This window comes from Carassius gibelio, chromosome A6 (genome assembly GCF_023724105.1).
Source record: "Carassius gibelio isolate Cgi1373 ecotype wild population from Czech Republic chromosome A6, carGib1.2-hapl.c, whole genome shotgun sequence".
In the NCBI taxonomy this organism is placed as follows: domain Eukaryota; kingdom Metazoa; phylum Chordata; class Actinopteri; order Cypriniformes; family Cyprinidae; genus Carassius; species Carassius gibelio.
Window position 1 is genome coordinate 5,567,213 of NC_068376.1, and position 27,751 is coordinate 5,594,963.

The 27,751-nt window shown below is 36.4% G+C and overlaps 1 protein-coding gene across 6 annotated transcripts; it reads left to right on the forward strand.

The window, feature by feature from the left end:
* Positions 1–3,251: 3,251 nt before the first annotated feature.
* Positions 3,252–27,683, forward strand: LOC128015354 (cilium assembly protein DZIP1). Of its 6 annotated transcripts, none has more exons than XM_052599117.1 (19): positions 3,252–3,492; positions 4,426–4,536; positions 4,817–5,434; positions 7,740–7,824; positions 8,805–8,935; positions 9,020–9,178; positions 10,219–10,335; positions 10,429–10,491; positions 10,574–10,702; positions 10,992–11,040; positions 16,818–16,865; positions 17,822–17,881; positions 20,179–20,327; positions 21,066–21,252; positions 21,720–21,873; positions 24,958–25,262; positions 25,360–25,502; positions 26,849–27,038; positions 27,313–27,683. In XM_052599117.1, exons 2-19 carry the CDS (start codon positions 4,534–4,536, stop codon positions 27,393–27,395), a joined length of 2,673 nt encoding a protein of 890 aa, XP_052455077.1. In that variant the 5' UTR covers positions 3,252–3,492; positions 4,426–4,533; the 3' UTR covers positions 27,396–27,683. The 6 variants fall into 6 exon arrangements, with proteins under 6 accessions (XP_052455077.1, XP_052455076.1, XP_052455075.1 ...); XM_052599116.1 differs by having other exon boundaries at positions 4,466–4,536; positions 24,943–25,262; XM_052599115.1 differs by having other exon boundaries at positions 3,253–3,492; positions 24,943–25,262.
* The last annotated feature ends 68 nt before the right edge of the window (positions 27,684–27,751 follow it).

The following is a 27,751-nucleotide window of genomic DNA, read 5'->3' on the forward strand; positions in this document are numbered from 1 at the left end:
CTGACTAAATAAAATGATTAAATTAAACCAAAATGAAAACTGAAAAAATTATACATTATTGTATATATATATATATATATATATATATATATTATAATATATTTCAAAATATTAAGGAGTAATATATTACAAATAATACTCAAATAACACTGGCATCACATCCGAATGCAGTGTTTGTATAACATATGTTACATATCTGGTCAGTTTTTATAGGCAGCACAAATAAAAAAACATGCATTTGAAATATGGAATGAATGGACACATTTTTTATTTAAATATTTTTTATTTAATTTCAATTCATCATTAATTTCAACTGAGATACAAGCTGTTTTCATTTTATATTGCCTTTATTCTATTTATTCTAGATCATAAGACATGATGTTATAGTTAACTGGAAGTTTTTCAAAACAATTTTTTCAAAGTTTTTAAGTTTGAAACTATGGTTTCAAGCCGTAGACTCCAGAAGAAAGGTTCCAAAAACAGGAGGAGACAAACATCACAGTTTAATTTCATTTCATTATAGACTTGAAGCCTCTCAGCAGTACATGCACCACTCTCACCATAGTTTTTCCACACACATTTTCTTTCTCTGTTCATGAAGCTGGCAGCATGAGGCAGCGAACAGTGGTGATGTGTGTGGAGATCGGTGTGGCTGGGTTTTGAATTGTTCCACTCTGGCCACTGAGTACAGGATCATCTCTGAAAGTGCGTCTGTGGCTCTCAGTGCTGGAGATGACTTTTCCAACCTCTGGATGGACTGTGTCGCAGACACCACAGGAGTATCTTACTGTAAATACTACCCCTCCATGTTGGACCTGCCTGGTGAGGAAATAATCTGGCAGTAGTTTATGATTGGATATTAATGCAGGATCATTAATAGTATCTCTCTCTCTGGTTGTTAGTTTTCCTTCATGTATGCAGGGCCCTGGCTGCCATCTCGGTGATCTATGGCTTCTGGGGGGCTGTTCTTGCCCTCACTGGGATGAAATTCGGAGGCTCTGAGCTCATCAGTGCCAAAGTTACTTAAGCATATTGTCTACGTACATGGCATCTGGTATGAAACTTATTTCAGTTGCTTCTTTCATCTTCAAAGCATAAATTGAGTTACACACATGTTGCTGTCTGTTTTGCAAGATTTTGTGGTATGATAGTGTACTCCTGGTGGGGAAAAAAAGACACGCTCAGAATTTGTGGGTCAGCATTTCTTAGAATTAAAGTACATAATTGTGACTTTTAAGTTGGTCATACTGTATACACACTATTGCACTATTAGGCTGACATTTTTGTGTTGCTATGCTATCTTATAGCTCCCTTCCTACGTGAACTATAAATCCATGAGAATCTGTCTGCTTAATGTATTCATGTAACTTTACAACAGATAATAATGATGTCCCTTAGTATAATGTTTAAAAAAACATAATACAATAGGGTTCCATTTTGTAGCCTTAGTATATTTTTTTACAGCATTTATTAGATTAATTTATTACTATATGGCTACTACTGATCATCGTGTTATTTTCTATTAACTGATATTCATTTATGTATCTTCAGATGTCAATATGCACTAGTATATGTCAAAATTAATATTACCTTAATAAATGATGTAAAGGTTTTATTCATTGTTATATGTTACATGTTACTGCAGAAGCAATAATGTACAGATTGTTTAGAGTGTCTCCAGTGTTAATTTTTTTTCTTCTCAAATAATGCATTTGTGGAAGATAGCAATCTTGTGAAATAGAAATCATGTGAATTGAATAAATAAATATTTTGCACATTACAAAAATATTGTCCTTTGAGGCTATATATATATATATATTATTATTTACATTTGCATTTACTATTATTATCTAGTAACCAAAAATGAGGCAATCATTGGTTGAGATTAGCTACAGTGAGCAACCTCAGGAGTGTGTGTGCATGTATGTGTGCATGCAGAGAGAGAGAGAGAGAGAGAGAGAGAGAGAGAGAGAGATGCTATAAAACCTAATTACCAAATGCTATCTAAAAGAAACCTATTTGAAAATGCATTTACTTCCATGCACAATATGAAGAAAAAGTCTCATTATGATTCAGGTCTATTAAGACTAAAATCTTATGGAACTATACTGAAAATGTTAATGTAGGGGAATAAGACCTTGCTTCTACTTCTTCATAATTTAATTAAAATTATTTTACATCACCCTACCTCTGCAAATATACAACTGTGGCGTGTGCCTTTATAATATGTAAGAAAGAATTACCTAAAATATTACAGATAGCAGCATGTTCAGTGTTATATTTGCACCCTGGTGTAAATTTTAATATTTCTGCATTCCACTTTTATTATACTACACTTATATAACAGCCAGATTGTACAGGAACGTCGACGGAAGCTCAATCAAATGATAAATAACACAACTGAGGTGATTTGAGCACTTGGAAATGTTCTTCAAACATGCGCGAAATGCACTAACTAATAAATACCACTGGATGGCGCCATTCACTAAGAAACGCTCAACTCATAACGGAGGAGATGTTTGATTTGGTAACGCTTAAGTATGGTCTCCTTTCATTGTGAGTATAGATTTAGTGTTAAACTGTTCTGTTCTGAGTTGGTATACATTATCATAAATTATAATATATATATATATATATATATATATATATATATATATATATATATATATATATATATATATATATATATATATATATATATATATATTCAAAAATATTTAATTTTTATTTTTATTTTAATATATATATATATATATATATATATATATATATATATATATATATATATATATATATATATATATATATATATATATATATATATATGCTTTGTATTTTCAGATGTACACACACACATAAATTTTATAATCTTATGTATAGTAATAATAATAATAAATTGTCTAAATATAATGGATGATGACATTGGTGACATTTTTTATTCTGCGATTTGATGTTGTTGCTTTTTCTCACTTTAAACATTTCGTTCTGTTTGATAAAATATCTGTATAATATTATCAACGTTTCAAGTGCTTTTGAAAGGACATGCGTTTTATTATTTCTGTCCGGTTTGGAATCATATTTAGTTCCTTTTAGGCATCGTTTTAGTTGTCTTATTATTTTGGAAATAATCAGGTTTGAATAAAGTTTAATTGCACGAGAATATTTTTAATTATCTGGTAGTCAGTAAATGTCATGATTTAGTGCCGCCGCAGGTTTATCGTGTGGCCTGTGGATGTTCGCGCGCCCTTCCCCCTCCCCGGGCCCCAGAGATGAGATGAGGCTCGCGCCAGGAATTCGCTGTGACGTCACGGCGCTCTGGATCTCACACATTTGGGGGAATCATTTTGTTGGGCTCGAGTCTGCCTGTGTTAAAGATAACCGCAACCGTGTATCGTCAGTTTGATTCGCAGAGCAGGGGTAAAGCGGATTCTCGGATGGCCGGGTTTGACGTTCTTCTGCGTGGATTGTTTGCAAAAACTTCTTAACCGAGAGGTAAGAGCCATTGCATCTGTCTTCCCCGTTACTCCGCGCTCGATGGGTGAGTCGCGAAAACTTTTTGGTTTGCTGTGAAAATGGCTGAAAACGACCTTCATGCTATATTTATCACTCTCTCCGTTTTATTTAATTGATATTGAGACTTTTCCTTCTGGTTTAACCAATCTTTCTGTCCCGTTCTCATGCACGAGTCCCCCTTTTGTTCGGGAACTGAGCTTGTCCCAACTTGAGATGTTTTGAAGGGCCAGTAATCTGAGAAGAAGACTGTTGAAATGCTCGAGACGTTCAAGTTCAGTCTGTGTTAAAGAACATGGTCAAATCTCATGAAAATAAACCTTTCAGATCACATTTCACTGAAAAGGAAAAGTAAATAACCTTACCTTTTATATTTTCCATGAAGGCAATGAAACATTGAATATCATTAATATATAAATATTTACCTAAAATATATTTTAAAAAATTGTTGTGGCCTGCAAAATTAAACATACCAAATTTTAATCACCTTAAAATTTTAAAATTACAAATTATAAAAGTGAATTTATATAAATTAAAAATGGTCATGAAATTAGTTAACAGTGCAAAACTACGTTCCCTTTTTAAGTATTTATATTGCTGAATAAAAATGATTATTATTAAAGCAAACATATATTCGCGTTCCAGTCGTTTTAAATAGTTTTCAAACGTAGTCATGAATAAGAAATATGCACCTTGTATGTGAAGAGAAGTGGATATTTTGGGATAATTAATTTTTAAAAGAAACTGTGTTCTGATAGTTATATCTTTTAGAAGAAGGACATTGTTCAAGATCAAATAAAGAAAAGTCAATTTTATGAAATAACACCTTATAAACATGATCTGTTTTCTTGAGTGACATATAACAGGTCAAATACCTTTAACGTGCACGTGCTCTTCCTTTCTGTTCTCGTGCAGTGTGCTGTGTAAACTGGGACGCGCGCTCTTGTTTCCATAGAAACGCACAGGACGCCCTGACACTGCGAGCGCTCCGATCATTCATCAAGACTTCACAAACACCGCAAGATGGTAAGGAGACAAGCGACAGCAGGATTCAGCAGAATAAGGTGGAACTTATCATACATCGACGCTAAATTCGTTTTATTCTCGCATGTAAGCTGTTTAATGAACGCTCATATTCATGTGGACCCGTGTTGTTGCTGTTAGCTGGTACGTTAACGATTAGCTTGCAGCGGTGGAATCAATCAGGAATGTTTTTATGTGTGGCCTTTATTAATTAAATGTCACGTTGCTGGAATACACGTCTCTTTTTTGAAGAATTCACCTAGCTCTTTGTTTCCCCCTACAGCCATTTTATGACAACGTTTACTATCCATACCCGCCAGATCCCCGGGGAACCCATTCCTCAGCGGGAATCCCGTCTCTGTTGAGCTCTCCACAGAGTCAGCCCTCATCCGGCAGCCTGAGCAGACCGGCCGCATCCTCCATGTCCGGACCGCTTACGTCCTCCGGAGCCACCGGCATCCCTCCGCCCTTCAGGTTCAGAGCCCGGCGTGAGAATGTGGACTGGCGTCGGATCAGTGCCGTGGATGTGGACCGCGTGGCTTCCGAATTGGACTTCCACACCCTACAGGAGCACATCACAGAGGTGACGTTCTGCAGCGTGGAGGGCGAGCGCTGTCAACGCTGTCAGAGTCCCGTGGACTCGGCCCTGATTAAGCTCTTCCGGCTGGCCCAGCTGACCGTGGAGTACCTGCTGCACTCCCAGGACTGCCTCAGCATCAGCCTGCAGGCGGCCGAGGAGAGGCTTCAGACGCAGGCGCAAGAGAAGGAGCAGCTCTGCGTCCAGCTGCAGAAAAAAACCCAGGATGCAAAGACATTAAAGGAGGAGCTGAAGCAGAGGAAGAAGATCATAGCCTCTCAGCAAGCCATGTTCAGCACGGGGATCGGTGCCAATTACCACAAGGTCTGTACAGCCCCGTGCTGGAGTGTGAATGTGTGTATTAGCATTTTCATTGTCGCTGTCACCTCCCCCTCAAGGCTAGACTCTATTCCTCGCCAGTCTCACACTTCAATGTGTATATAATGTGTGGTTTTCTCACATTTGATGGTGTGAAGGTGCAACATTAATGCTGAATCCCTAATTTTCGTTCATTTAGATGAAGCTGAAAGAAAATATAAATTTTTCGTTAATTGAGATGAAGCTGAAAGAAAACATTAATATTACATGGAAATTTGAAATGCCCTGGCATAAAATTATTTTAAGTTAAGTCATTTTAAGTACTGAAATTACAAAAAAAAAGATTAAATCTAAAAATAAAAATAAAAATGATTAAAAATTATAAAAGCCCATAACAAAATTGCTAAAACTAAAATTCGAATAAAAATTTAAAATCTAAAAATATCTAATTCAAAATATAAGTAAATATAATACTAATATGTAAATAATACTAAAATAAGAATTTTTTTTTTAATGTGTAATCTGTAAAAAAAACAATATATATATATATATGTATGTATGTATGCTGGCATCAGATAAGTGCCGTGGATGTGGACCAGGTGGCAAATTTAAAACCTAAAAATATCTCATTCAAAATATAAGTAAATATAATACTAATATGTAAATAATACTAAAATAAGAAAAAATGTTTTAATGTGTAATTTGTAAAAAACAAAACAAAACAAAAATATGTGTGTGTGTGTGTGCGTGCATTACCATCACTAGTGAAGGATGTGCTTTTCCTATCTTGCCAATGTATGTGATTTAGTATTCGTTCTAAATGAAGTGATGTCAACACTTTTAAGTCTATAATCAGGCCTGCAGGCCGGGACAGGATTAGCTAATCACCAGATGCTGTGTTTTTTGGACACGGCATTCAGGATTTGGTGAACGGAGCAGATGGTGTCAGCTGGTGACGATGACTTGTACTACACTTATAAAAGAAAGAAATCAAAGCACCCCCCCCCCCATCATCCCCTCCCTTCTCATCTCCTTAATGAAATTAAACAGCATGCTGCATTGCTTTTAGAAACATTTCGGTCTTTGTACCAAGGCTATATCAGCTGTTTGCTCATTTGCAATCATGGAATTGTCGCTCAAGGCAAGGCTATTTATTGTCGCCAAGGCAGCGCCTGGTGTTTCATGTGGTTGCTAGGAAAAGCACAGGCGCCTGACAGCAGAATCGAAATGAAAGTGCTGCTCATGGTTTACTGTTTAATTCAGGATCGAGCGTTTTTAACTCTGAGCAGTGAAGTGGTTACCTAAGTGTAGCTGGATCTGCCAAAGTTTCCCCTAAAATCAAAAAAAATGTTGCATTTTGCATAGAGACAATGAAGTCTAATTTAAGTACCAGTCAGATTGTTTTGCATTATGGTGTTAAAGTGACATTTCTTGTTTACTGATATATATTTTTCTTTAAATGTGCATAAATAAAGGCAGTACAACAAATACTTCACAATGTGAAATTGGACCCATATATATATATAATTTCTTTTTTTTTTTCAGTTTTCTAGAGTCTGCTCCGGTTCTGTATTACATTGTCTTGGTCTTTGTTCAACACCTGCTGAGGCTGCAGATTGACATCAGTGGATCCTAAACACATAATTAGATTTCACAGTTGATTTGGGAAGCTATGTTAGTGCAGCAATGCGGTTATGTCACACAGAGGGTATCTTACAGAAACAGTCTTCCCTGTCTTGTTGCAGATAAAAAGACAAATGCAGAGCGTGTGTTTGTGATGGGTATCACTGGCGGTGTGGTTAAATTTGCATGAGAGTACCAGACGGGTGTTTTGGCTGCTAAATGTGGTGTATGATGTGCAGCGCTGTGGATTTTCTGCATATCAGTAAACTGGAGCGAGAGGTAGAGCGGGGAAAAGATGTAACATCAGCCCTGCACCAGCCGGTGTTTCCATGGCAACGTGCCCACACTGTCTCTTGGTATTATGGGTGAGTGGGGTGTGAGTGACAGATGTGTGGAGCTGTCACCTGAGAAGGGCTCGTGTTCACTCTGACCTTCAGCAACCATTCTCCCGGGCACATTCGTTTTTTCAACCCATTTGGTTTCATTACCATTAAAGAAAATAGTTCACCCCTGCCCACCCCCACCCCAAAAAAATAAAAAATCTTTCATCATGTACTTACCATCATATAATGACTTTCTTATTTCAATGGAATAATAGAAAAGAAGCAAGGCACCTAAGAGTATTTATCTTCACAGATTTGATTTGTCACGGATATTAATAAAGCTCTTGATTTTGTTTGCTTTCCAGTGCCAACACTGTGAGAAAGCCTTCATGAATGCCTCTTTCCTGCAAAGTCACGTGCAGCGCAGACATCCAGCGGAGTTTGACATCAGTGAGTTCAAACTGTAGAATCAGTTCACATGTGTGTCCGTCTGTTCTGCTTGCCCTTGTGGAGAAGTACACTTAGGCATACTTTTAACATGAAATTATGGAAAAAACATGCTCTAAAAGAATGCAAACTTAATGGAATGTTTCCAGACTCTTAACTGAATGTTAATTGTAATTAAATGAAAATGTATTCATTTTTTATAATACACAAATGTATTGAAATGTATAATTAATAAGTTAAATGAAATTGCATTGTTTTATCATTTATCGTTATCATTTATGATAAATAAGTTTATATTAAAAGCAATAAGCTGAACTTTAGAGTGTTTTTGACCTACTATATATACTATATAAGTAAACTACTATATATATATATATATATATATATATATATATATATATATATATAAGTACATCTTTATCTGTAATTTTATAATTATTTCTACCTCCTTGAAATGTGGTTAAATTGTATAGCTAAATATAGTATTTATGGTAAACTAAAATATACTTTATTGTAATTTTTACTGGAACTTGTTATATTTAAATATATTTGTAATTACAAGTTTTTAATGATAAAGTTATTTAGTAAAATATAAAAATACATCAACTTTAACTTCAATTATATAACACTACAGTTTTTTTTATTGTGCTTTAGTATGTTAGTCCACACATCAAAATAAGTGTATTTCTATAAAGCATGATCAAACATTACAACATGATTTAACAACGATTTTAAAAGATTTAAAATGCGATTTAAAACTTTTTAAATCCATGGTATTTTTTTTTCCATCGTTACAGAGTGCACTTCTTAAAAAAGAAACATAGTCTTGAAATTGTACTCTAAGTACGTTTAACAAGCATTTTATTTGATAAGGATTATATAATCTGCATGTGTGTGTATATATATATATATACTATGCTCATTCAAAACAATTAGGCACACTTCTTTTTCACAAGGATGATTCAAGCATCTCATTTTTTCAGGACTGATGACAGATAATCAGAAAAAAATTCAGACCATGAAGTTACAAGAGGAGATCAGCAAACTACAGGAGCAGCTGACCATGGTCACGTCCCAAATGGAGACACAGCAGAAAGACTACTCAGCTAAACAGGTTACAGGAGACCGAAGACACACCGTGTTTTTAATCAAATGATTTGTTATTTGAAATAACTATTTCATATTGACTTTTCTCCAGGAGAAAGAGCTCATTGAAAGGCAGGAAGAGTTTAAGAGACAACTGGAAATATGGAAAGAAGAAGAGAAAATGCGAATGAACCGCAAAATAGATGAAGTCAAGCAAGCCTGTCTGCGGGACATGGATTCAATGCATCAAAAGAACAGAAACCTAGAAAATGTAGGTTTTTATTTCAGACAAAACATGTTGGTCATCATTTAAATTAATAATAAATAAAAATCAAATAATTGTATTAAAATAATATCATTTATGCTATTATATACTATAATATTATGTAATATGCTGGATTGCCAAACTTGATTTGATTGAAACTTGGATTTACAGATGTTTTTTTTTTGTTTCTTTTACTTTTGGTACTATTTTCACAATTAAGGTGTACAGTATATTTTCAAACTGCTCACATCACAAAATTGATCTCATGCTTTCATTACAAGTATACATGTTTTCAGTCAACATAATCATTGTTTAAAAACATAAGATTATAGGAATATTTAGAGAACATTTGATTTAATCACCAAAACACAACATAGTGATCTTCTTTCGTTCAAGAGCAAACAATGCAAGATGCATGTTTCAAATCAGCTATGATGCTGAGATAATTACAGTAATAGAGGCAATACTTGTCACGTTAGAAATACACACACTTACTTGCTCACATAAAACTTGAATAAACATTTTGTCCCCATTTACAAACTTACAAAACAGTGGTTATCATCTAAGATGAATCCCTTTTAGTGTAAAAATAATTCATTACATTTGGTTATCCCTAAACTGCAAACAAGTTCTTTAGAAACTATATCTATTGAATCTATAGAAATCTATAGATGCACCAAATGATTCACTCATTAACCTTTCAGATGAATTAGATAACAGACTAATATTTTAAATTACTGTCAATGAAACATTAGATGAAACACTTATTTTGTGCAGTAAACAAGACGCTTTGTGATTGTGTGTATTGTACTAAGACAGCTGAAAATCTGCTGAAATGTTTGAAAAAAGTACAGTTTTGACTATCTGATAGTTTTGAAAATGTACCAGTTGCTTGTGAAAATAGAACCAGAAAACCATAAATTAACATTTTAATTTAAGGATAAAATGCTCTGATGAAAAAGGCAAACATTTATATTATGAAGTATTGATATTATGTGATGTGAACATACTGAAATGGCATTAAAATGGTAATTATCTCTCTCTAGGAGCTGCTAAAATTACAGCAGGAAAATATGCAGCCGGTCCAGACACAGCCCAGTACATCAGCCAGCAATGAACACTGGCAGGAAGTTGTTAAACTTCAACAAAAACTCCACAAACAAGTAAGAGATTCATTCAACATTCACTCGATGTGGGACAGTCCAGTTTACCACACCTTAGAATTGAACTTAAAGCTGATGTTTTTCTTTACTTAGGAAGTGAAGTGGGCAGGGAAAATGCAAAAAATGAAGGAGGAACATGACGGTGAAAGAAGTCTGGTAGGTGTCACAGGCATCATGTAGCTGTTTGAATACAGGAATGGCTCATAGATCCACATACTGGTTTTATCTGGTCCGTCAGCTTCAGGAGGAGCTGTTCAAACTGCGCTCGGCCGTGTCAGAAGGACGGGAGGAATCACGACGACAGGTGCAGGAGCTGAGCCACAGGCTGCAGGAGCAGCAGCAGATTATTGCCTCTCAAAACAAGCAGGTCAGTACTGTACCCCAGCACAGGAAGAGGCTCGACTGTTCAGGATTTCCTGTATTAGTGCAGCGGCCTACAGCATGATCTTTAGGTTTGGACTGAAGGAGTGTACTGGTGGGAACATATCCGGACGCTTGTGTCATTATCATCACACTGATTATATGTTGTCAGCTCCTCATTATGCAAGTCGTCCTTTCAGTAAAACATTTACATTTGAAATGACGGCTCAGAAATAGTGTTGCTGACTGAGTTTTATTGTTCTAAGAAATAACATGCAGTTTTGTGTATATGACAGATGAAACAGATCTCATCAAAGCCACCAGCAATAACAGTACAGCGTGAAGGTATGTAGACAAAAACGTTTTAATTCGCTTTGGTACTATTTTCACAAGCAACTGTTACATTTTCAAAACTCATAAAAATTGCACTTTTTTCAAACATTTTCGCATATTTTCATTTGTCCAGGCTTTTCATTTGATTTGTCTTCTCATTCAGTTTACAGTTTTTTTCAATCGCTAGCAAGCGCTTAACCATACTTCAGATACTTTTTCTAAACTCTTAACACAGACTCACACCTACAAAACACAATTGGCCAAATGGATAATTTTCTTCTCAAAAACACATTTTGTTAAATATATACTAAATCTTCATTTCAAAATAGAACACATCTTTCTCTGCACACACCAACTTTACCAAAACACTGGAAATCTGACTCAAAATTAAATTATCCTGTCAAAGAATAACACTTGTTTTCACCTCAAAAGATACATGCAGTCAATCAAAGTACACCAGGTTTCAAAATACTGGATATTGTTGATATTACAAAAACTGCATAGGCTTTTTAGTCTCAGTTTTACAGGTATATGCATGCAAAACATGCAATTCACTGTTTTACACTAAATTTCTTGGTTAGGAACTGTATGTCCAAATGCACAGTAATGTTCACATTCAAAAGCATTCCAGTAAAAAGCTATTTTTCCCTTTACTGTTTACTGCAGGAGGTACAGTAGAAACACGGTATGATACAACAGAACAGGTTTGACAGTATTGCCTACAGTGAACAAAATATCAATGAAACACATAAGAGCATTCTGAACATAAAACAACAACATCAAAAAGCCCAGATAAAAAAGGGGGGGGGGGGTTAAAATAAAAACAATCTCTCACTGCTCCTGCTCCTCTCACTGCTCCTACATCTCTCACTGTTCATGCTCCTCTCACTGCTCCTCTCACTGCTCCTCTCACTGCTCCTACATCTCTCACTGTTCATGCTCCTCTCACTGCTCCTCTCACTGCTCCTCTCACTGCATCTCTCACTGCTCATGCTCCTCTCACTGCTCCTGCTCCTCTCACTGCTCCTCTCACTGCTCCTCTCACTGCTCCTCTCACTGCTCCTGCTCCTCTCACTGCTCCTGCATCTCTCACTGCATCTCTCACTGCTCCTGCTCCTCTCACTGCATCTCTCACTGCTCATGCTCCTCTCACTGCTCCTGCTCCTCTCACTGCTCATGCTCCTCTCACTGCATCTCTCACTGCTCCTGCTCCTCTCACTGCTCCTGCATCTCTCACTGCTCCTGCTCCTCTCACTGCATCTCTCACTGCTCCTGCTCCTCTCACTGCTCCTGCTCCTCTCACTGCTCCTCTCACTGCTCCTGCTCCTCTCACTGCTCCTGCTCCTCTCACTGCTCCTCTCACTGCATCTCTCACTGCTCCTGCTCCTCTCACTGCTCATGCTCCTCTCACTGCTCCTCTCACTGCTCCTCTCACTGCATCTCTCACTGCTCCTGCTCCTCTCACTGCTCATGCTCCTCTCACTGCTCCTCTCACTGCTCCTCTCACTGCTCCTCTCACTGCTCCTGCTCCTCTCACTGCTCATGCTCCTCTCACTGCTCCTCTCACTGCTCCTGCTCCTCTCACTGCTCATGCTCCTCTCACTGCTCCTGCTCCTCTCACTGCTCCTGCTCCTCTCACTGCTCCTCTCACTGCTCCTGCTCCTCTCACTGCTCCTGCTCCTCTCACTGCTCCTCTCACTGCATCTCTCACTGCTCCTGCTCCTCTCACTGCTCATGCTCCTCTCACTGCTCCTCTCACTGCTCCTCTCACTGCTCCTGCTCCTCTCACTGCTCATGCTCCTCTCACTGCTCCTCTCACTGCTCCTGCTCCTCTCACTGCTCATGCTCCTCTCACTGCTCCTGCTCCTCTCACTGCTCATGCTCCTCTCACTGCTCCTGCTCCTCTCACTGCTCCTCTCACTGCTCCTGCATCTCTCACTGCATCTCTCACTGCTCCTGCTCCTCTCACTGCTCCTCTCACTGCTCATGCTCCTCTCACTGCTCCTGCTCCTCTCACTGCTCCTCTCACTGCTCCTGCATCTCTCACTGCATCTCTCACTGCTCCTGCTCCTCTCACTGCACCTCTCACTGGGCCTGCTCTTCTCCCTGGGCCCCTTGCTCTTACTCTTCCTCGTCCATACATTACAGTGTTTGTCTTTTTCTGTTTCTGTTTCCAAAAACATCACTCTTCAAAGTCCTCCTTTTACAGTTTTTCTCAGTCGCTTTGGTACATTTCTCGAATCAAACTCACAATTTGCAAAACATAAAGTGCATTTCTCAAAACAACTCGTACAAATAGCAAATCACCATGAATTACCTGCAAAAGCCAGTCTCCTGCTCAAAATCCTTAGTTCATCTCTCAAAAATAAATATCTGTGTCAATGAACATATCACTGCCATCAGAATGACAAGTCCTTGTGTCATAGTTTACGGATAAGACAGTCAAATTGCTTAGTCATGTTGTCAATATAACAGTTTACTCTGGAGGGATGATCTGATGTAAACCTCTGTATTGAACAATATGCCATATGCTTATGTATGCCATATCCATTTCAAACGTACACATTTACACATTACTGTATGTGGGATATTGACTGAAAGAGACTGGATAGAATTCCCAGTTACACTTTTACAAAGTCTGACCAAAAAAAAAAAACCTTTACAATGTCATTGTGATATAGAAAAGGAAAAACAAATATGGACACAAATATGAAAATAAGTCCATTTTCAGAATGTGTAACTCTTGTGTTGTCCTCTGTCTATACAGTATGAGCTTTTCAACTGAAGATTCATGAGATGAACCTTTGAGCTATTTCAGAGAAAGGGTTTATCATTGGTTTATCATCTACATTCTCTTCATAAGTCAAGATTCACTTGGACAATTCATGCCAAATGTACAAAAAGTCTAATAATAATGTGTAAAAATAAATATAAAAAGTGTGCTAGGCAGTTTTTGACAACTAGATTAACCATTTTGCATTTAATGACTTATATGATGAACTAAAGACTAGATGTTTTGAAGGGTAAGACTGTTGCACAGAAAACTATGCAATACGTTTTGAGCAACATGACATGAGCAACTGATAATGTAGAAAACTGCCGATAAACATGCATAATCAATTGCATGAATGTACAAAAGCAATCGCAACTTGTTCAAAAGAATGAGAAACTGGTTTTATGATGTGTATAAATGACTAGATGATGTGGAGGTTGTACAAGTAGTTTTGAGAATTTCATTTCTGTTTTGAAAAATGCACCAAAGTGACTGAGAAAAACTGTATTGTATAAGTGTCAATGTAATAGAAAAAAATAACCCCTGCCATTGAGTCTAAGCCAGATAGGAATCAGTTGTGGTTGGCCCAATTTACACAACATAAATCAGCTAAGATACAGGGCCCTATCTTGCACCCAGCGCAATTGACTTTGTACACCGACGCATGTGTCATTCCTATTTTGGACCTGCGCAAAGCGCGCTTTTCCCTCCACAGACGCACGTCGCTAAACTAGCGAATGAACTTGCGCTCCCTGGGCGGTTCAGCGCAAAAAAGGAGGCGTGTTCTGGCGCAAACGATCCCTGGTGCTATTTTGCTGTTCCATTAAACAATTGCGCCACTGACCAGAAAAAACCTAGTCTAAAGTCAGTGGCGCGTTGCGCGTTGTTCATTATGCTATTTTAAGGGCGCATGCTTGACCATAATGTATAGCGTGCACAACGCGCATACACTTTGCTCATGTAATCTACACAGATGCAACAGTTATTTTTGCAAATCATAAATTGTTACACAAAAAAAATATTAACACATGAGATGACGGAAATCATTGTGGTGTGCCACGAAGATGTGAAAAAATAGAAATAAATCTAAATTATTCAGGCTAATTGTAGTAATTAAGGATCAGACCTGTTGGCCAAATAGTGGCAAGACATATGTGTATATAATGACATCTGACAAATTGTGGCTATTTCCTCCCACGCCTGTTTAACCGACGCTATTTTGGGTGGGTTTCTCCCATCCCCATACAACACAACTTCTCTGTCTTTCACTGCTCTTACAAGAACATCAGTCTCCTCGGCTGTGAACCGCTCCTGGCGTGCGCCTGGTAAATACGCCATAATAATAGCAATCCATAATGGAGCTTGCGCACCTGCTTTTAAAGGGAATGTTGGATGACGCTCTGATTGGTTTATTTCACGTTACGCCCAAACCACACCTATGAATAATGAAGCTACTTCAGACCAACCCATTTTAGATTTGCGCCGGGCGCAAGAGCCATTTATCCCGCCGGGAAAATAGCAACAGCGCCGAGACCCGCCCACAAACTTACTTGCACTTCGCGCTTTGACACTTGCGTTTCAGATCGTTAAAATAGGGCCCACATTGTTTTTGAACGGATATCATTGCAAAAGCATAGATTTTTATACTGTATCTAAGGTTTGGAACATTGTTTTTGCTATTGTGGGATGTCGTGTGTTAACATTTGTAAATGCTACAAAAATGATCCATAATTTTGTTGGGAGGTATAGCTTGTCTGTTCAGAAAATGTAAGCATTGTGGAAATGTGTTCAATGACTCCATATTGTGTGAAAACGACATGAAATGTGTGAATGGTATGGCCACAATAGACAGATGCTGTGCTAATTGTGTTTAGAGTTTTGAAAAAGTGACAACTGCTTGGACAAATGCTTGTTAGCGACTGAAAAAAACTGTAATACATTAGTCTGTTATTTAATTGAACTCCTCTTAAAGGTTAATCAGTGAATCATTTGGTGCATCTTTAGATATCCATAGCTATAGTTTCTAAAGAACTTGTTTTTGGGCCCTATGGGGTAAATGAAAATAATTATCGTAAGGGAAGGTTTAGGAGTAGGGTTACAGTCTAGGGGGAGAGAATATACAGTTTGTACAATATAAAAACCAATATGCCTATGGAATGTCACCTATAATTATAGTAATACCTGTGTGTGTGTGTGTGTGTGTGTGTGAGTTTACCTACTTAGCCATATTTTGGAGACAAATTGGTACCCATAACTGTGCAAAACCTGACAAAATCACCCAAAACCTCTTTTGACAATGTCCTCATTTGTAAAACTGTGTGTTTTGTCATTTGTGAACACAGCAAGAGACAAATGAGAGGTACTTTTAGAGATTGATCAGAGATGTGTCAGAATAAGGGAGACTGATGGCATCAAATACAGCATGTTACATGACGTTATGCCATGAGATAGTAAAGACTGCACATTACTGTAACTCACCCTTCTTCTGAAGAGTTCAGATATAGTATAGATTCAGTCATATGGCAGAGGGAGGACATTTACTGCACTGACAGTAAACACAAAACCTTATGGCCACATCATACCGTCATCACATCTCTTGATTACACACTGGATAAAGACTGTTACAGACATGTATTTTATGCATGTCTTGCATTGTTTGCTCTTTAATGAACTGATTATTAAAAGTACTAAATTGAAAGAAGCTCATACTGTTGTGTTTCGGTGGTTAAATCAAATGTTCTCAGTATACAGTATATCACATTAAACTTGTTTTTTTAAACTTGTTGTTTTGAAACAGTGATTGCATGGATGAAAATATGTATAATCGTAATGATAGCATGAAATCAGTTTTTAGAAGAATGACTAGCGATCAGTTTGGATTTTTGTTCTAAAATTTTTGAAAATATACACTTTACTTGTGAATATAGTACCAAAGCAAATAATACCAGCTTTTTAATATATGAGAGATATTGTCTTTAGAATCCTAATCAATGTTTGTTTTATATTTTGGTTTCAGTGGTTGCTGCCCCGGCTCCAGAGACCAAAGCTAAAGTGGTGCTCAGTGGTAAGTCTCTGCATGATATGATGATTTAACATTTTTAGATAATGTCAAAATAATATTAATCCCTCACAGTCATTATTACCTTATTAGGCATGATGCTATAAATCTTCAAGAAATAAATAATTTTCATAAATAATTGAAAGATTCATAACCAGCTGCAACGATCCAAGGTTTTGCATGTTGTAATGTCAGGCTTATGGAGCAGAGGATCTGCATGTTTCTTTATAACCAAAAAGCAAGATCAGAACAATGACAAAATGGGCAAATTGTTGTTTTTTTTCTGTTTTTTTTTTGTGAAGTGACATTGAATTAGTCCAAAATTATGCTGTATTTTAAACATTAAATATTCTGATTTGCTGTGATTTTATTGCTTTGTTCAGCAATTCACTGTCAATGAGGACAGAAATATTACTTGAACTTAATGTGTAACAACTAGTTAGAACACGGTGTCAGACCTGATGCTAAACTACCAGTCAAAAGTTTGAGGTCGGCGAAGTTTTTAATGTGTAGTCTATGACAGAAGTCTCCTCACCTAGGCTTTCTTTCCCCCTTTTTTTTTTTTTTGAATACAGTAAAAACTGTTATACAAACTGTATAACTGTAAAGGCTGACTTTCCAGCATCATTACTACAGAAATCATTCTAATATATTAATTTGGTGTTCAATAATCATTTCTTATTATTATCAATGTTGAAAACAGTTGTGCTGCTTCTTGTGGAAACCATTATACTTTTCAGGATTCTTTGATGAATAGAATGTTAAGGTTAACTGTGTATTTTTGTTGAACATTAGCATAATGATGGCTTTAAACGTGCATGCACTAACATAATTGTTTTGGGGTCTTTAAGCATATGAGTAATATCAGTGCAAATTGAGAGGTTTAGGCTAAGGGTTAGATTTGAATATGTCCATCCATAACCCCTGCCCTCTTCTCTGACCTCTTTGCACTGTTCTATTAGAGCAGTCCAGCTCAGTCCACAGACTGGATCCTATAGTGGAGCTGTCTGAGGAGGAGAAAGGTAAAGCAGTAGAGTGATTGAGTGTAGTCGTCTGTGGCATGCTTGCATCCCGTCTGCATGGATCTGTGGCTCAGGTCTGCGCATGTGCTAAAGTGAAGTGCTGAGCGCTATGGGCTATAGTCATGAGCTGGAAGATCTTTCTCCTCAGTAAACACAGATGTTACAGCATGCATGTAATTATTGGACAGCTCAGAGCAAGAGAAAGGGAATTTGATTGTAAAGATACAGTAAACAAGCATATATTTTAAGTGTTTGGCATTCTCTGTTTATGGGTTTTAAAAAATATAAAAGTCACTTTAAAAAAGTTATTTTAAAAGTTATTTTTATATACTTTAATGTTGTTCATCATATTTATATTTTATATTATTTCCCATTTTTGCAAGGTCAAACTAAACAATTTTTTTAAAGATATATATTTTTAATTATAGTTATATATAAAAAATAAAAACTTTCAAGCCTTGTTTACACCTGATATTAAAATCTGAAGTGGTCAAGTGACAATTGTTTATTATTTAAATAATTTAATTATACATTTATATACAGCGCCATATAAATGTTTGGGGTTAGAACGGGTTAGTTGTAGGGATGCAACGATACCACTTTTTTCAGTTCTCACCCAATATCGATACTTTTATTTTTGGTACTTGCCGATACCGATATTTTTATTGCATTTGTACGTTTTTTAAATATTGGGTAGAGAAGTAAAAAAAGAATATGTTAGTTGGTTAACTTCATTTATAAAGTAGATACAGTCAAACATGTGCGGTCAATCCACTCAGCGTGCTTTATCAGCTCGCAAACGTCAGCTATAAATGCGTTAATACTGAATGTTTAACATTATATTCATTGCAAAGATATCCTACAGACAACCTTAATCTCTAATAACTCCATTCTGCTGTCTTTTGTTCTGTTGTCTGTGTTTCTTTAACTGAATAAGGCACTTAACACTGTGCGTTATCGGCGTTTGGTATCGGGGCATTTTAACGAGTACGAGTACAGGAGCTCAGTATTGGTGCATCCCTAGTTAGTAGTAATTATTCAGCAAGGTCACATTAAATTTATCAATAGTGAAAGTAAAGACATTTATAAAGACTTCTAATATATGCTTTTCTTTTGACATTTTTGTTCCACAAAGAATCCTATGTATTACAGTTCCCACAAACATATTAAGCAGTGTTTTTAACATTAACATCAGAAATGTTTCTTGAGCACCAAATGAGCATTTTAGAATGGTGTGCGGTGATATTCTGAAATGAGCAGGCAAAGTCCTCAAAGGTTTTTTTTGTTTGTTTTTTTTTAATGTAAATTCATGTCCCAGTCCCATTTTCTTGGTTTAAAATTACAATAAAAACTTACACTATCAGAAAAAAGAAAAATTCTATTTTATATTTTAACATTAACAATGCAATCAGTATGTCTTTATTTAAACCAAGTATGAATCTCATCAGGTTTACATTTATTGCAAAATAATAAGTGAAGGCAATAACAATTAAACAATATATTTTATTTGTGAATTTATGTTCAGTGATTATCGGTCACAGACAGAGATTTACTTTACATTTTACCAAGCTGATTACTCATTTAAAAAATAATTGTCTTATTTTGACATAACAAAGTGATTATATTTAAATGTGTGAGTTGTTTACTTACTTTCTTAAATTAGTGTTCAGAACACAAGTCCAGGGGGCGTGGCTGGATGCAGATCCAACTCCTCCCACCTGACATATACCTAAACTTACCAGTCTCCACCTGTCTTCTCTCACGTGATTTTCCCCCATTCATTCTCAATTACCCACCAACAAACTCATCGCACGCTTTACAGGGGTCTGTTAAAACCGTAGAAAAACATGGTATGATATATTATGCCCATGATATATTAGGGGATGTGACAAGATCTCACGAGATCTGATGAATCTGAAAAATTAAAGAAAAAAATTGCATGTTTGACTTCATGAAGTACAAGTATATTTAAAAATGCAACTACTTCTTTGCATTTTATGTTTTTCAGTTGAAAATAAAATACTATTCTTCCCTATTTATTTAATCATTGAGGATTTCTAAAAAAAAAAAAGTATAAAAATCTCATCTCGTCTCTTCTTGTGGGATGAGTGTCTCATCACACCCCTAATATAAACATTCCTCTATGATTGTTTATGCTATTTCAAGTTAAAAAGGTTTGTTTTTGTTTGTTTGTTTTTAAATCAGTGGCAGTATCTGAATGACAGAAAAAATTTTCAGAGCATGTCACCTTGCTTGGCAATTGGGAGTTACCGTAGTCATTTTTCGGATATTTTCAGATTCCTCTAGCATCTCTGAAAGTCACACAGAGAGCCGGTCGTGGCAGCAGGAAGTGCAAGAGCTTTTGAAGAACCCAGGTTTGAGGCGAGACATGCGTCTTGCAGCTCAGCAGAACCTTGAAGATAGGCTGCAGATCCTAGGCATCAAGGTAATGTGCATATATACATACACACACACACACACACACACAGTACAGACCAAAAGTTTGGACACACCTTCTTATTCAAAGAGTTTTCTTTATTTTCATGACTATGAAAATTAAGGCGTCACACTGAAGGCATCATAAAGCTATGAATTAACACATGTGGAATTATATACATAGCAAAAAAGTGTGAAACAACTGAAAATATGTCATATTGTAGGTTCTTCAAAGTAGCCACCTTTTGCTTTGATTACTGCTTTGCACACTCTTGGCATTCTCTTGATGAGCTTCAAGAGGTAGTCAGCTGAAATGGTCTTCCAACAGTCTTGAAGGAGTTCCCCGAGAGATGCTTAGCACTTGTTGGCCCTTTTACCTTCTGTCTGCGGTCCAGTTCACCCCTAAACCATCTGGATTGGGTTCAGGTCTGGTGACTGTGGAGTCCAGGTCATCTGGCGCAGCACCCCATCACTCTCCAAATAGCCCTCGATGCCTTCAGTGTGACTCTACAATTTTCATAGTCATGAAAATAAAGAAAACTCTTTGAATGAGAAGGTGTGTCCAAACTTTTGGTCTGTACTGTATATATATATATATATATAGAAAGAGAGAGAGAGAGATATTATTATTATTATTATTATTATATATATATATATATATAGTTATAGTAGCATATATATTCTGCTGTTGGACTGCAGTTAAGAAGGCATGGCACTGTATAACCTCATTGACTGTCATGTTGTTCAGGGAGTCAGTGGTCTCTCTAAAGGAGTATATAAGAGCACTATGTCCCAGGTTATCACTGACCGTCAGAAGAGACAGGAAGAGGATCCAGTGTATCGGAGGATTCTGAAAGAGATCAACCATAAACTGGAGCAGAGAGTAAAGGAGAGGAACACGGAGCAGCCAGCCAAACCCAAACAACATGAACAAGGTCAGGATTTGACTTCAGCGTTTCAAGAGTGAGAGCGAGACTTTAAATATATTTGTTACTTAAACAATTATTGAATAAACTAAATATTCTCTGAGAATTGTAACTGAATTTTAACTGAAATAAAAATGTATGAAAGCTATGTAGACATACAAAAAAATATATAAAAATGGCACAACAAAATGACAAAACTTTCATATTAAAATGAAAATATATAAGTAAAAACTAATTTAAAATATTAATAAAATCTATAATAATATATAAAGTATACCAAAATAAAACACATATTCCCAATGGAATGTGGCATACTGTTTAAAGCAAATATCTTGCGTTTATTATTTTAAAAATGCAATGTTTCACCCACTTTTTTGTAAGTGCTTTTTGTTTTTGTTTCTGAATTATGAATGAGTATCATTTGCTGCCTTAGGAGGCTCATGTAGACAGTAGAGCTCATTTTTGTCTTATTGCAGTAATTCAGTCCAGACCCAGATCCAGCAGTTTTCCATCTACAGTAACTCGAGTGGTGTCGGGCCCTGCTCCGAAACAGCTGCACACCCCCCAAGCAGCTCCACGCAGCAGAACCAGCACCCTGCCCAAGACCTCCACACCACTACAGCATCACAGGTACAGCAACATTTACTGTGGCCTTTAGGAAATCTTCAGATACATTACTAACAAATTTAAACAAAATTACAAAATAATTATATTTAAATAGACACTTTTATATTCGTATAATACATTATTTAAAACATATATTTTTATTATCTTTTAATTGTTTTTTGCTGACATAACCAAGGCTGGTATAGCAGGGTCTCCGCGGATCCTTAAAAAGTATTAAAACGTCTTAAATAAAATATACGTTTTTTAAGGTCTTAAAATGTATTAAATTTCGCAAATTTTCGAAAAGTGGCATTAAATTTCATCTGGGCGGCATTAAATTTCATCTGGGCAGAATGAAAGAAAGATATCGGAAAAAAGCTATTTTCCATGCTAACGTAATTTCACCAGCGCACGTCCCTGTCTAAAGACAGCAAAAAGTAAGTAGCGTGTGCCTATAGCACAGGCATCATACTTAATTTAGGGGGCAGTGTTTTCCCCGTAGGCCTGTCATAGAAACAGACGAAGAAGTGTTTCAGCTTTGAGCGTGACAGACGCAAGCCAAGATGGGGAAGTGTAGGTTTAATGATAACTGGCTCGATGATGAGAAATATCGCGGCTGGTTACAAAAAATGTCGGAATACGAAGTGTGGTGCAGACTTTGCAAAAAGACGATACAATTGGGAACAATGGGCTGCAGAGCCCTTGATGCACATATGAAAGGGGAGAAGCACAAGCGCTATGCCGACAGTCAGGCAACAACTGTCCCCATTCAGTTGTTTGGAGCATCGGTATCTACTTCAAAGGCTAACGTTACACCCGCGTTGGTGTCTTTGGGTCCCGGTACAAGTAATGCCTTCGGTACATTCTCCCCAACCACTACACTGAAGGCCGAAATGCTGTGGGTTTTGCACACGATTAGCCGACATCACTCCTATATGTCCAATGAAGATGTGAGCACCGTCTTCAGCAATGTTCCCTGACTCGGAATGTGCAAAAACATTTAGTTGTGGCAAGGACAAATATGCACTGATTATTTGCACTGTTGCTCATATACAAATGTGCTTTGTTAACCTGAACAGCTTTGTCGAGTGTCCTTTTATATATATATTTTTACTGTGGTAATGGTCTTAATTTTAATTCTTGAAGGTCTTAAAAAGGTCTTAAAAGTCATTAAATTTGTTGATCAAAAATGTGCAGATTCCCTGTATAGGACCTGCATATATATATATATATATTAATTCAATCATGTCCAATCAACAGTACTATTTTAGTTTCATTAATATACTTTTATACTATTTATAATATTTTTAATTTGATTTATCTTTAGATTTTGTGTTTTAATTTTGATTTAGTTACAGTTTTAGCAATTGTTTTTTATTTTTTATTTGTAAGAGAAGTTAAAGTTTAAGAGTTAAGATAAGTTTTTGTTCTTATATTTAATAATTTAAGTTCCTCAATTTAAACTAAATGAAAATGATGCTTAATGTTAGAAACTTTGAAATGAAACATGGAAATTATTATTTTTTATTTTTGTAAATGTTTATTTTATTTTAAGCAACATAAAATCCTTATTTTTAATTTAAATTTTAATTTGAAAACATTGACAGTCAGGTTTTAAACAGAAACACGTCGCATTACAGAAGTGTGCTACGCAAATGCAGTTTCCAGTTAACTTTATTTTGTATGTTGTTTATCACTTTGCCTTAAGGGGTTAGTTCACCCAATAATCAAAATTATGTCATTAATAACTCACCCTCATGTCGTTCCAAACCCGTGAGACCTTCGTTCATCTTCAGAACACAGTTTAAGATATTTTAGATTTAGTCCCTCCATTGAAACTGTGTGTACGGTATACTGTCCATGTCCAGAAAGGGAAGAAAAACATCATCAAAGTAGTCCATGTGACATCAGAGGGTCCGTTAGAATTTGTTGAAGCATCGAAAATACATTTTGGTCCAAAAATAACAAAAACGACGACTTTATTCAGCATTGTCTTCTCTTCCGTGTATGTTGTGAGCGAGTTCACTGCAGTGTAGTGATATCCGGTTTGCGAACGAATCACTCTATGTAACCGGATCTTTTTGAACCATTTCACCAAATCGAACTGAATCGTTTTAAACGGTTCGCGTCTCCAATAAGCATTAATCCAGCGTGAAGCAGACCGACACACAGAGCGTCTGAACCGAACTGATTCTTTTGGTGATTGATTCTGAACTGATTCTGTGCTAATGTTATGAGCGCGGGTAAACCGAAGGCTTGAATCATTACGTTAAACGCAAAAGAACCAGTGAACCGTTTTCTTCAACCGGTTTATTGAATCGAACTGTCCGATAGAACTACTGGTGTTCTTGACTCGTAAACGGGTCATTATCTGGCTCTGTTCGGTTTTCATCTTCAGTTTTCTCTTCACATCAGTTCAGTCAGTGTACTGTTTGAGTAAATGAATTACTCCGGGATATTGGTTTGTTTGAACTCAGAGGGAGTGTCAGCCACATTAAAAAAGTTAACAGCTTAAGTAATTTGTGGATTAATGCTTATTGGAGACACGAATGGTTTAAAACGATTCAGTTCGATTTGGTGAACTAGTTCAAGAAGATCCGGTTACATCGAGTGATTAATTCGGGAACGGGATATCACTACACTGCTGTGTTTTGAAATCTCACAACAGACCCGGAAGAGAAGACAATGCTGAATAAAGTCGTAGTGTTTGCTATTTTTGGACCAAAATTTATTTTCGATGCTTCAACAAATTTGAACTGACCCTCTGATGTCACATGGGACTACTTTGATGATGTTTTTCTTACCTTTCTGGACATGGACAGTATACCGTACACACAGCTTCAATGGAGGGACAGAAAGCTCTCGGACTAAATCTAAAATATCTTAAACTGTGTTCCCAAGATGAACGGAGGTCTTACGGGTTTGGAACGACATGAGGGTGAGTCATTAATTACATAATTTTTATTATTGGGTGAACTAACCCTTTAAATGATAACTGATTTTAGCATGTTATCACTTAATCAGTTTTTGTTATTTGCTGCAGTGCCTTTTTCTGGGTTTTATGAACATGTGCATATTGCATCTCACCTGCAGAACTCCTCCTTTTAGCTCTGATGAAGAATCGTCTGAGGAAGAGGAATCGTCTGAAGAAGAAACCCCTCAAACACAGAAGAAATCTGCCCAGGTCGAGAGCAGCACAGTCAAAGCCCAGACTGCTAGAACCCAGCAGCGCTCGACCTCTCTCGCTCCTGCTCCTGCTGTGCGCTCCACTGCTCCCGTGATCAGCACAGACGTGACGGCTCTGAGCGAGAGCGACAGCGAGTGGACCGAGGGCAGCGAGATGGAGGAGCTCAACCTCTCACAGCTCCACAAACACACTGACCAGAATGGAAACGTGGCGAAGATTACTCACAGTAAGACTCGCTTCTAATGTCAGGGTGTGGAGCAGTTGTATTGCATTTGGAAATTCAAATTTTACACATTTTTGTTTGTGTGTGTGTGTTTCTGTAGGTAAAGTCAAAGCTCTTGGCAAAAGCCTTGAAAAACAGCTGGAAGCACGAGGCCCAAAGAAACCAGCAGGGGGCGTTAATACATTGCTTCAAAAGCCAACAGCTGTCAAAAATATAAAGCAAGATGTAAAGAAAGAGCTAAAGGTGAGACCTGCTCCTTTAAACAGATAAACAGTATACAAAGGTAAATAAATGTGACTTTTAATCTACCACAACAGAGAACGAGTGGAAAATGTCAACATTTATTTTGAAGTACTTTGGCATTTAATTAAAATCTTATTGAGAAGCTGCATGTTAAAGAGTGCTAGATAAATAATAACATTTATTATAAATAAAAAATACCATAAACACTTATTCACTAAGGTAATGTAGCTCATCAGCATAACTGTAATAAATATTTGAGATATACACTACTGCTCAAAAGTTTCGGGTTTGTAAAATTTTTTTAAGACATTTTTATTCAGCAGGGTCGCATTAAATTGATCATAAGTAACAGTAATATTATAAATGATTTTCTTACAGAAAAATCTAAAGTTTTCACATTTAATAATAAGAAATGTTTCTTGAGCAGCGGGTATATTAGGAAGATTTGTGAAGGATCATATGACACTGAAGACTGGAGTAATGCGGGGTTATTATGTAGTTATTTTAAAACTAAAAAACATAAAATAAAATAAAAAATAAAAACATTTTTGTTACTTTAAGTAAAATAAATGTTAACTGAAACAAAATAAAATATAAAAACTTAAAGTTATTATATTTCAGTTTTAGTTCATTTCTGTTTAGTTTAACTTGATGTGCTTAAGAACTAAAGCTGAAATAAAATAAAATAAAAACTGTAGACAGAAAAAAAAATTTTGACAAAAAAAATGACAAAATTACTAAAAGTTTAATTTAATATACATTGAAAACAGAAAATTAAAAAATAAAAACGAATTCATTATCTTTATTCACTAACATTAATAAAAACTATGATCTCAATGTTACTTGAATTACACTGTTATAAATCATTACCATTTCAGTAATGGTTACTGAAAATTAAGCTTTTCCATCACAGGGACAAATAATATTTTAAAATAATGTTAAAATAGATTATTTTAATTGCAATAATATTTCACAATAATCCTGTTTTTGTTGTATTTTAATAATAATAAAAAATCAGCCTTGGTTAGCACATTAGTCCTATTTAAAATCATGTACTGACCCCAGACCTGTGAATGGTTGAATATAGTCTTGAGGTTAACTGGTTTGTGATCTCAGGTGTGCCTGTTCGTTTGTAGCTTTACATGTAGATCAGATTGTAGAGCAGGAACTAGCTGTTAATGAGTCATCTAATTCCTAGTACATGATCCTTTCCATAAAAACATACAGATTGGATGAGCAGACTATAATTCCATAAAGATTCTTATTTTTGCATATCTTCTGAAATCATTAGTTTTATTTCTATAGTAGATTTGTAATGGGTTGTTGTTCTGCCCTGTTGCTTTCAGTACACAGATGAAGATGATGAGGATGATGACTGGGATATCTCCTCTCTGGAGGATGTTCCCGCTGTAACCAAACCCAGCCAATGTCCTGCACCTGTCAAGAAGAGCTTGGACAAGAGCCTGGACACCAGCACGAGTGTGTGGGGCTCGTCCACGGGCAAAGGACAGAAGCCAGGTCCAGAGAAGTCATACAGTTAAATACAAATATTTTGCTAATGAGAAATCATGACCATAAATGATTGACATTTTTGAAACTCAGATTGCTTTTTCATTAAATCTAAAAAGTACATATTGGCCAAACCATTGTCATAGTTTAGTTTAAATAATTTATGTAATACATTACTATTACTTTTTCTAAAAACAAACATTTGAGATAGTTGTGTGACCCCTTCACTTCTAAGCAGCAGGTCTTTAGCTGAACACCTGTTGATTTCTGTGAGTCTGATCTCTCTCTTTGTGTTTTTCAGGCCTCACAGACGCAGGAACCGGCAGCACTCTCAAGAGCAGTTTAGTGAGCGTCAGCGACTGGGATGATTCAGATGAGATATAATAAAATGCGGAAGAGCAATACCAAAACATCCAGACGCTAATATACCTTATAACTGTAATATCCAGTATCTGTTGTAGCTCAGGCTTAGTGATTATTCAGGGACAGCCGTGCAAAAACTGTTTGATGTTAACAGTGTTAAAGGTACTTTCTATGAAATATAAAGGTACAAGAACACCTAATACTAAGGAACAGCCAAGGGATGTTGCACTTTAAAATGATTGCCTCATATTTTTTGATAGTTTATGTAATGTGTAAAATACTGTTTTATTAAATACCCTTTTTCAAACACTTCAAAGATTCTTTGTTTTGGACATACAAGTTTACACTTATTTATTCAGCAGACAAAAAAGCAACAA

What these genes read in the sequence shown, in the direction of transcription:
- LOC128015354 (XM_052599116.1), top strand. An exon ending in AGAACAGAAACCTAGAAAAT is followed by an intron (nt 9,179 to 10,218) that starts GTAGGTTTTTAT and finishes ATCTCTCTCTAG; the next exon opens with GAGCTGCTAAAATTACAGCA. An exon ending in ACCCAAACAACATGAACAAG is followed by an intron (nt 21,253 to 21,719) that starts GTCAGGATTTGA and finishes GTCTTATTGCAG; the next exon opens with TAATTCAGTCCAGACCCAGA.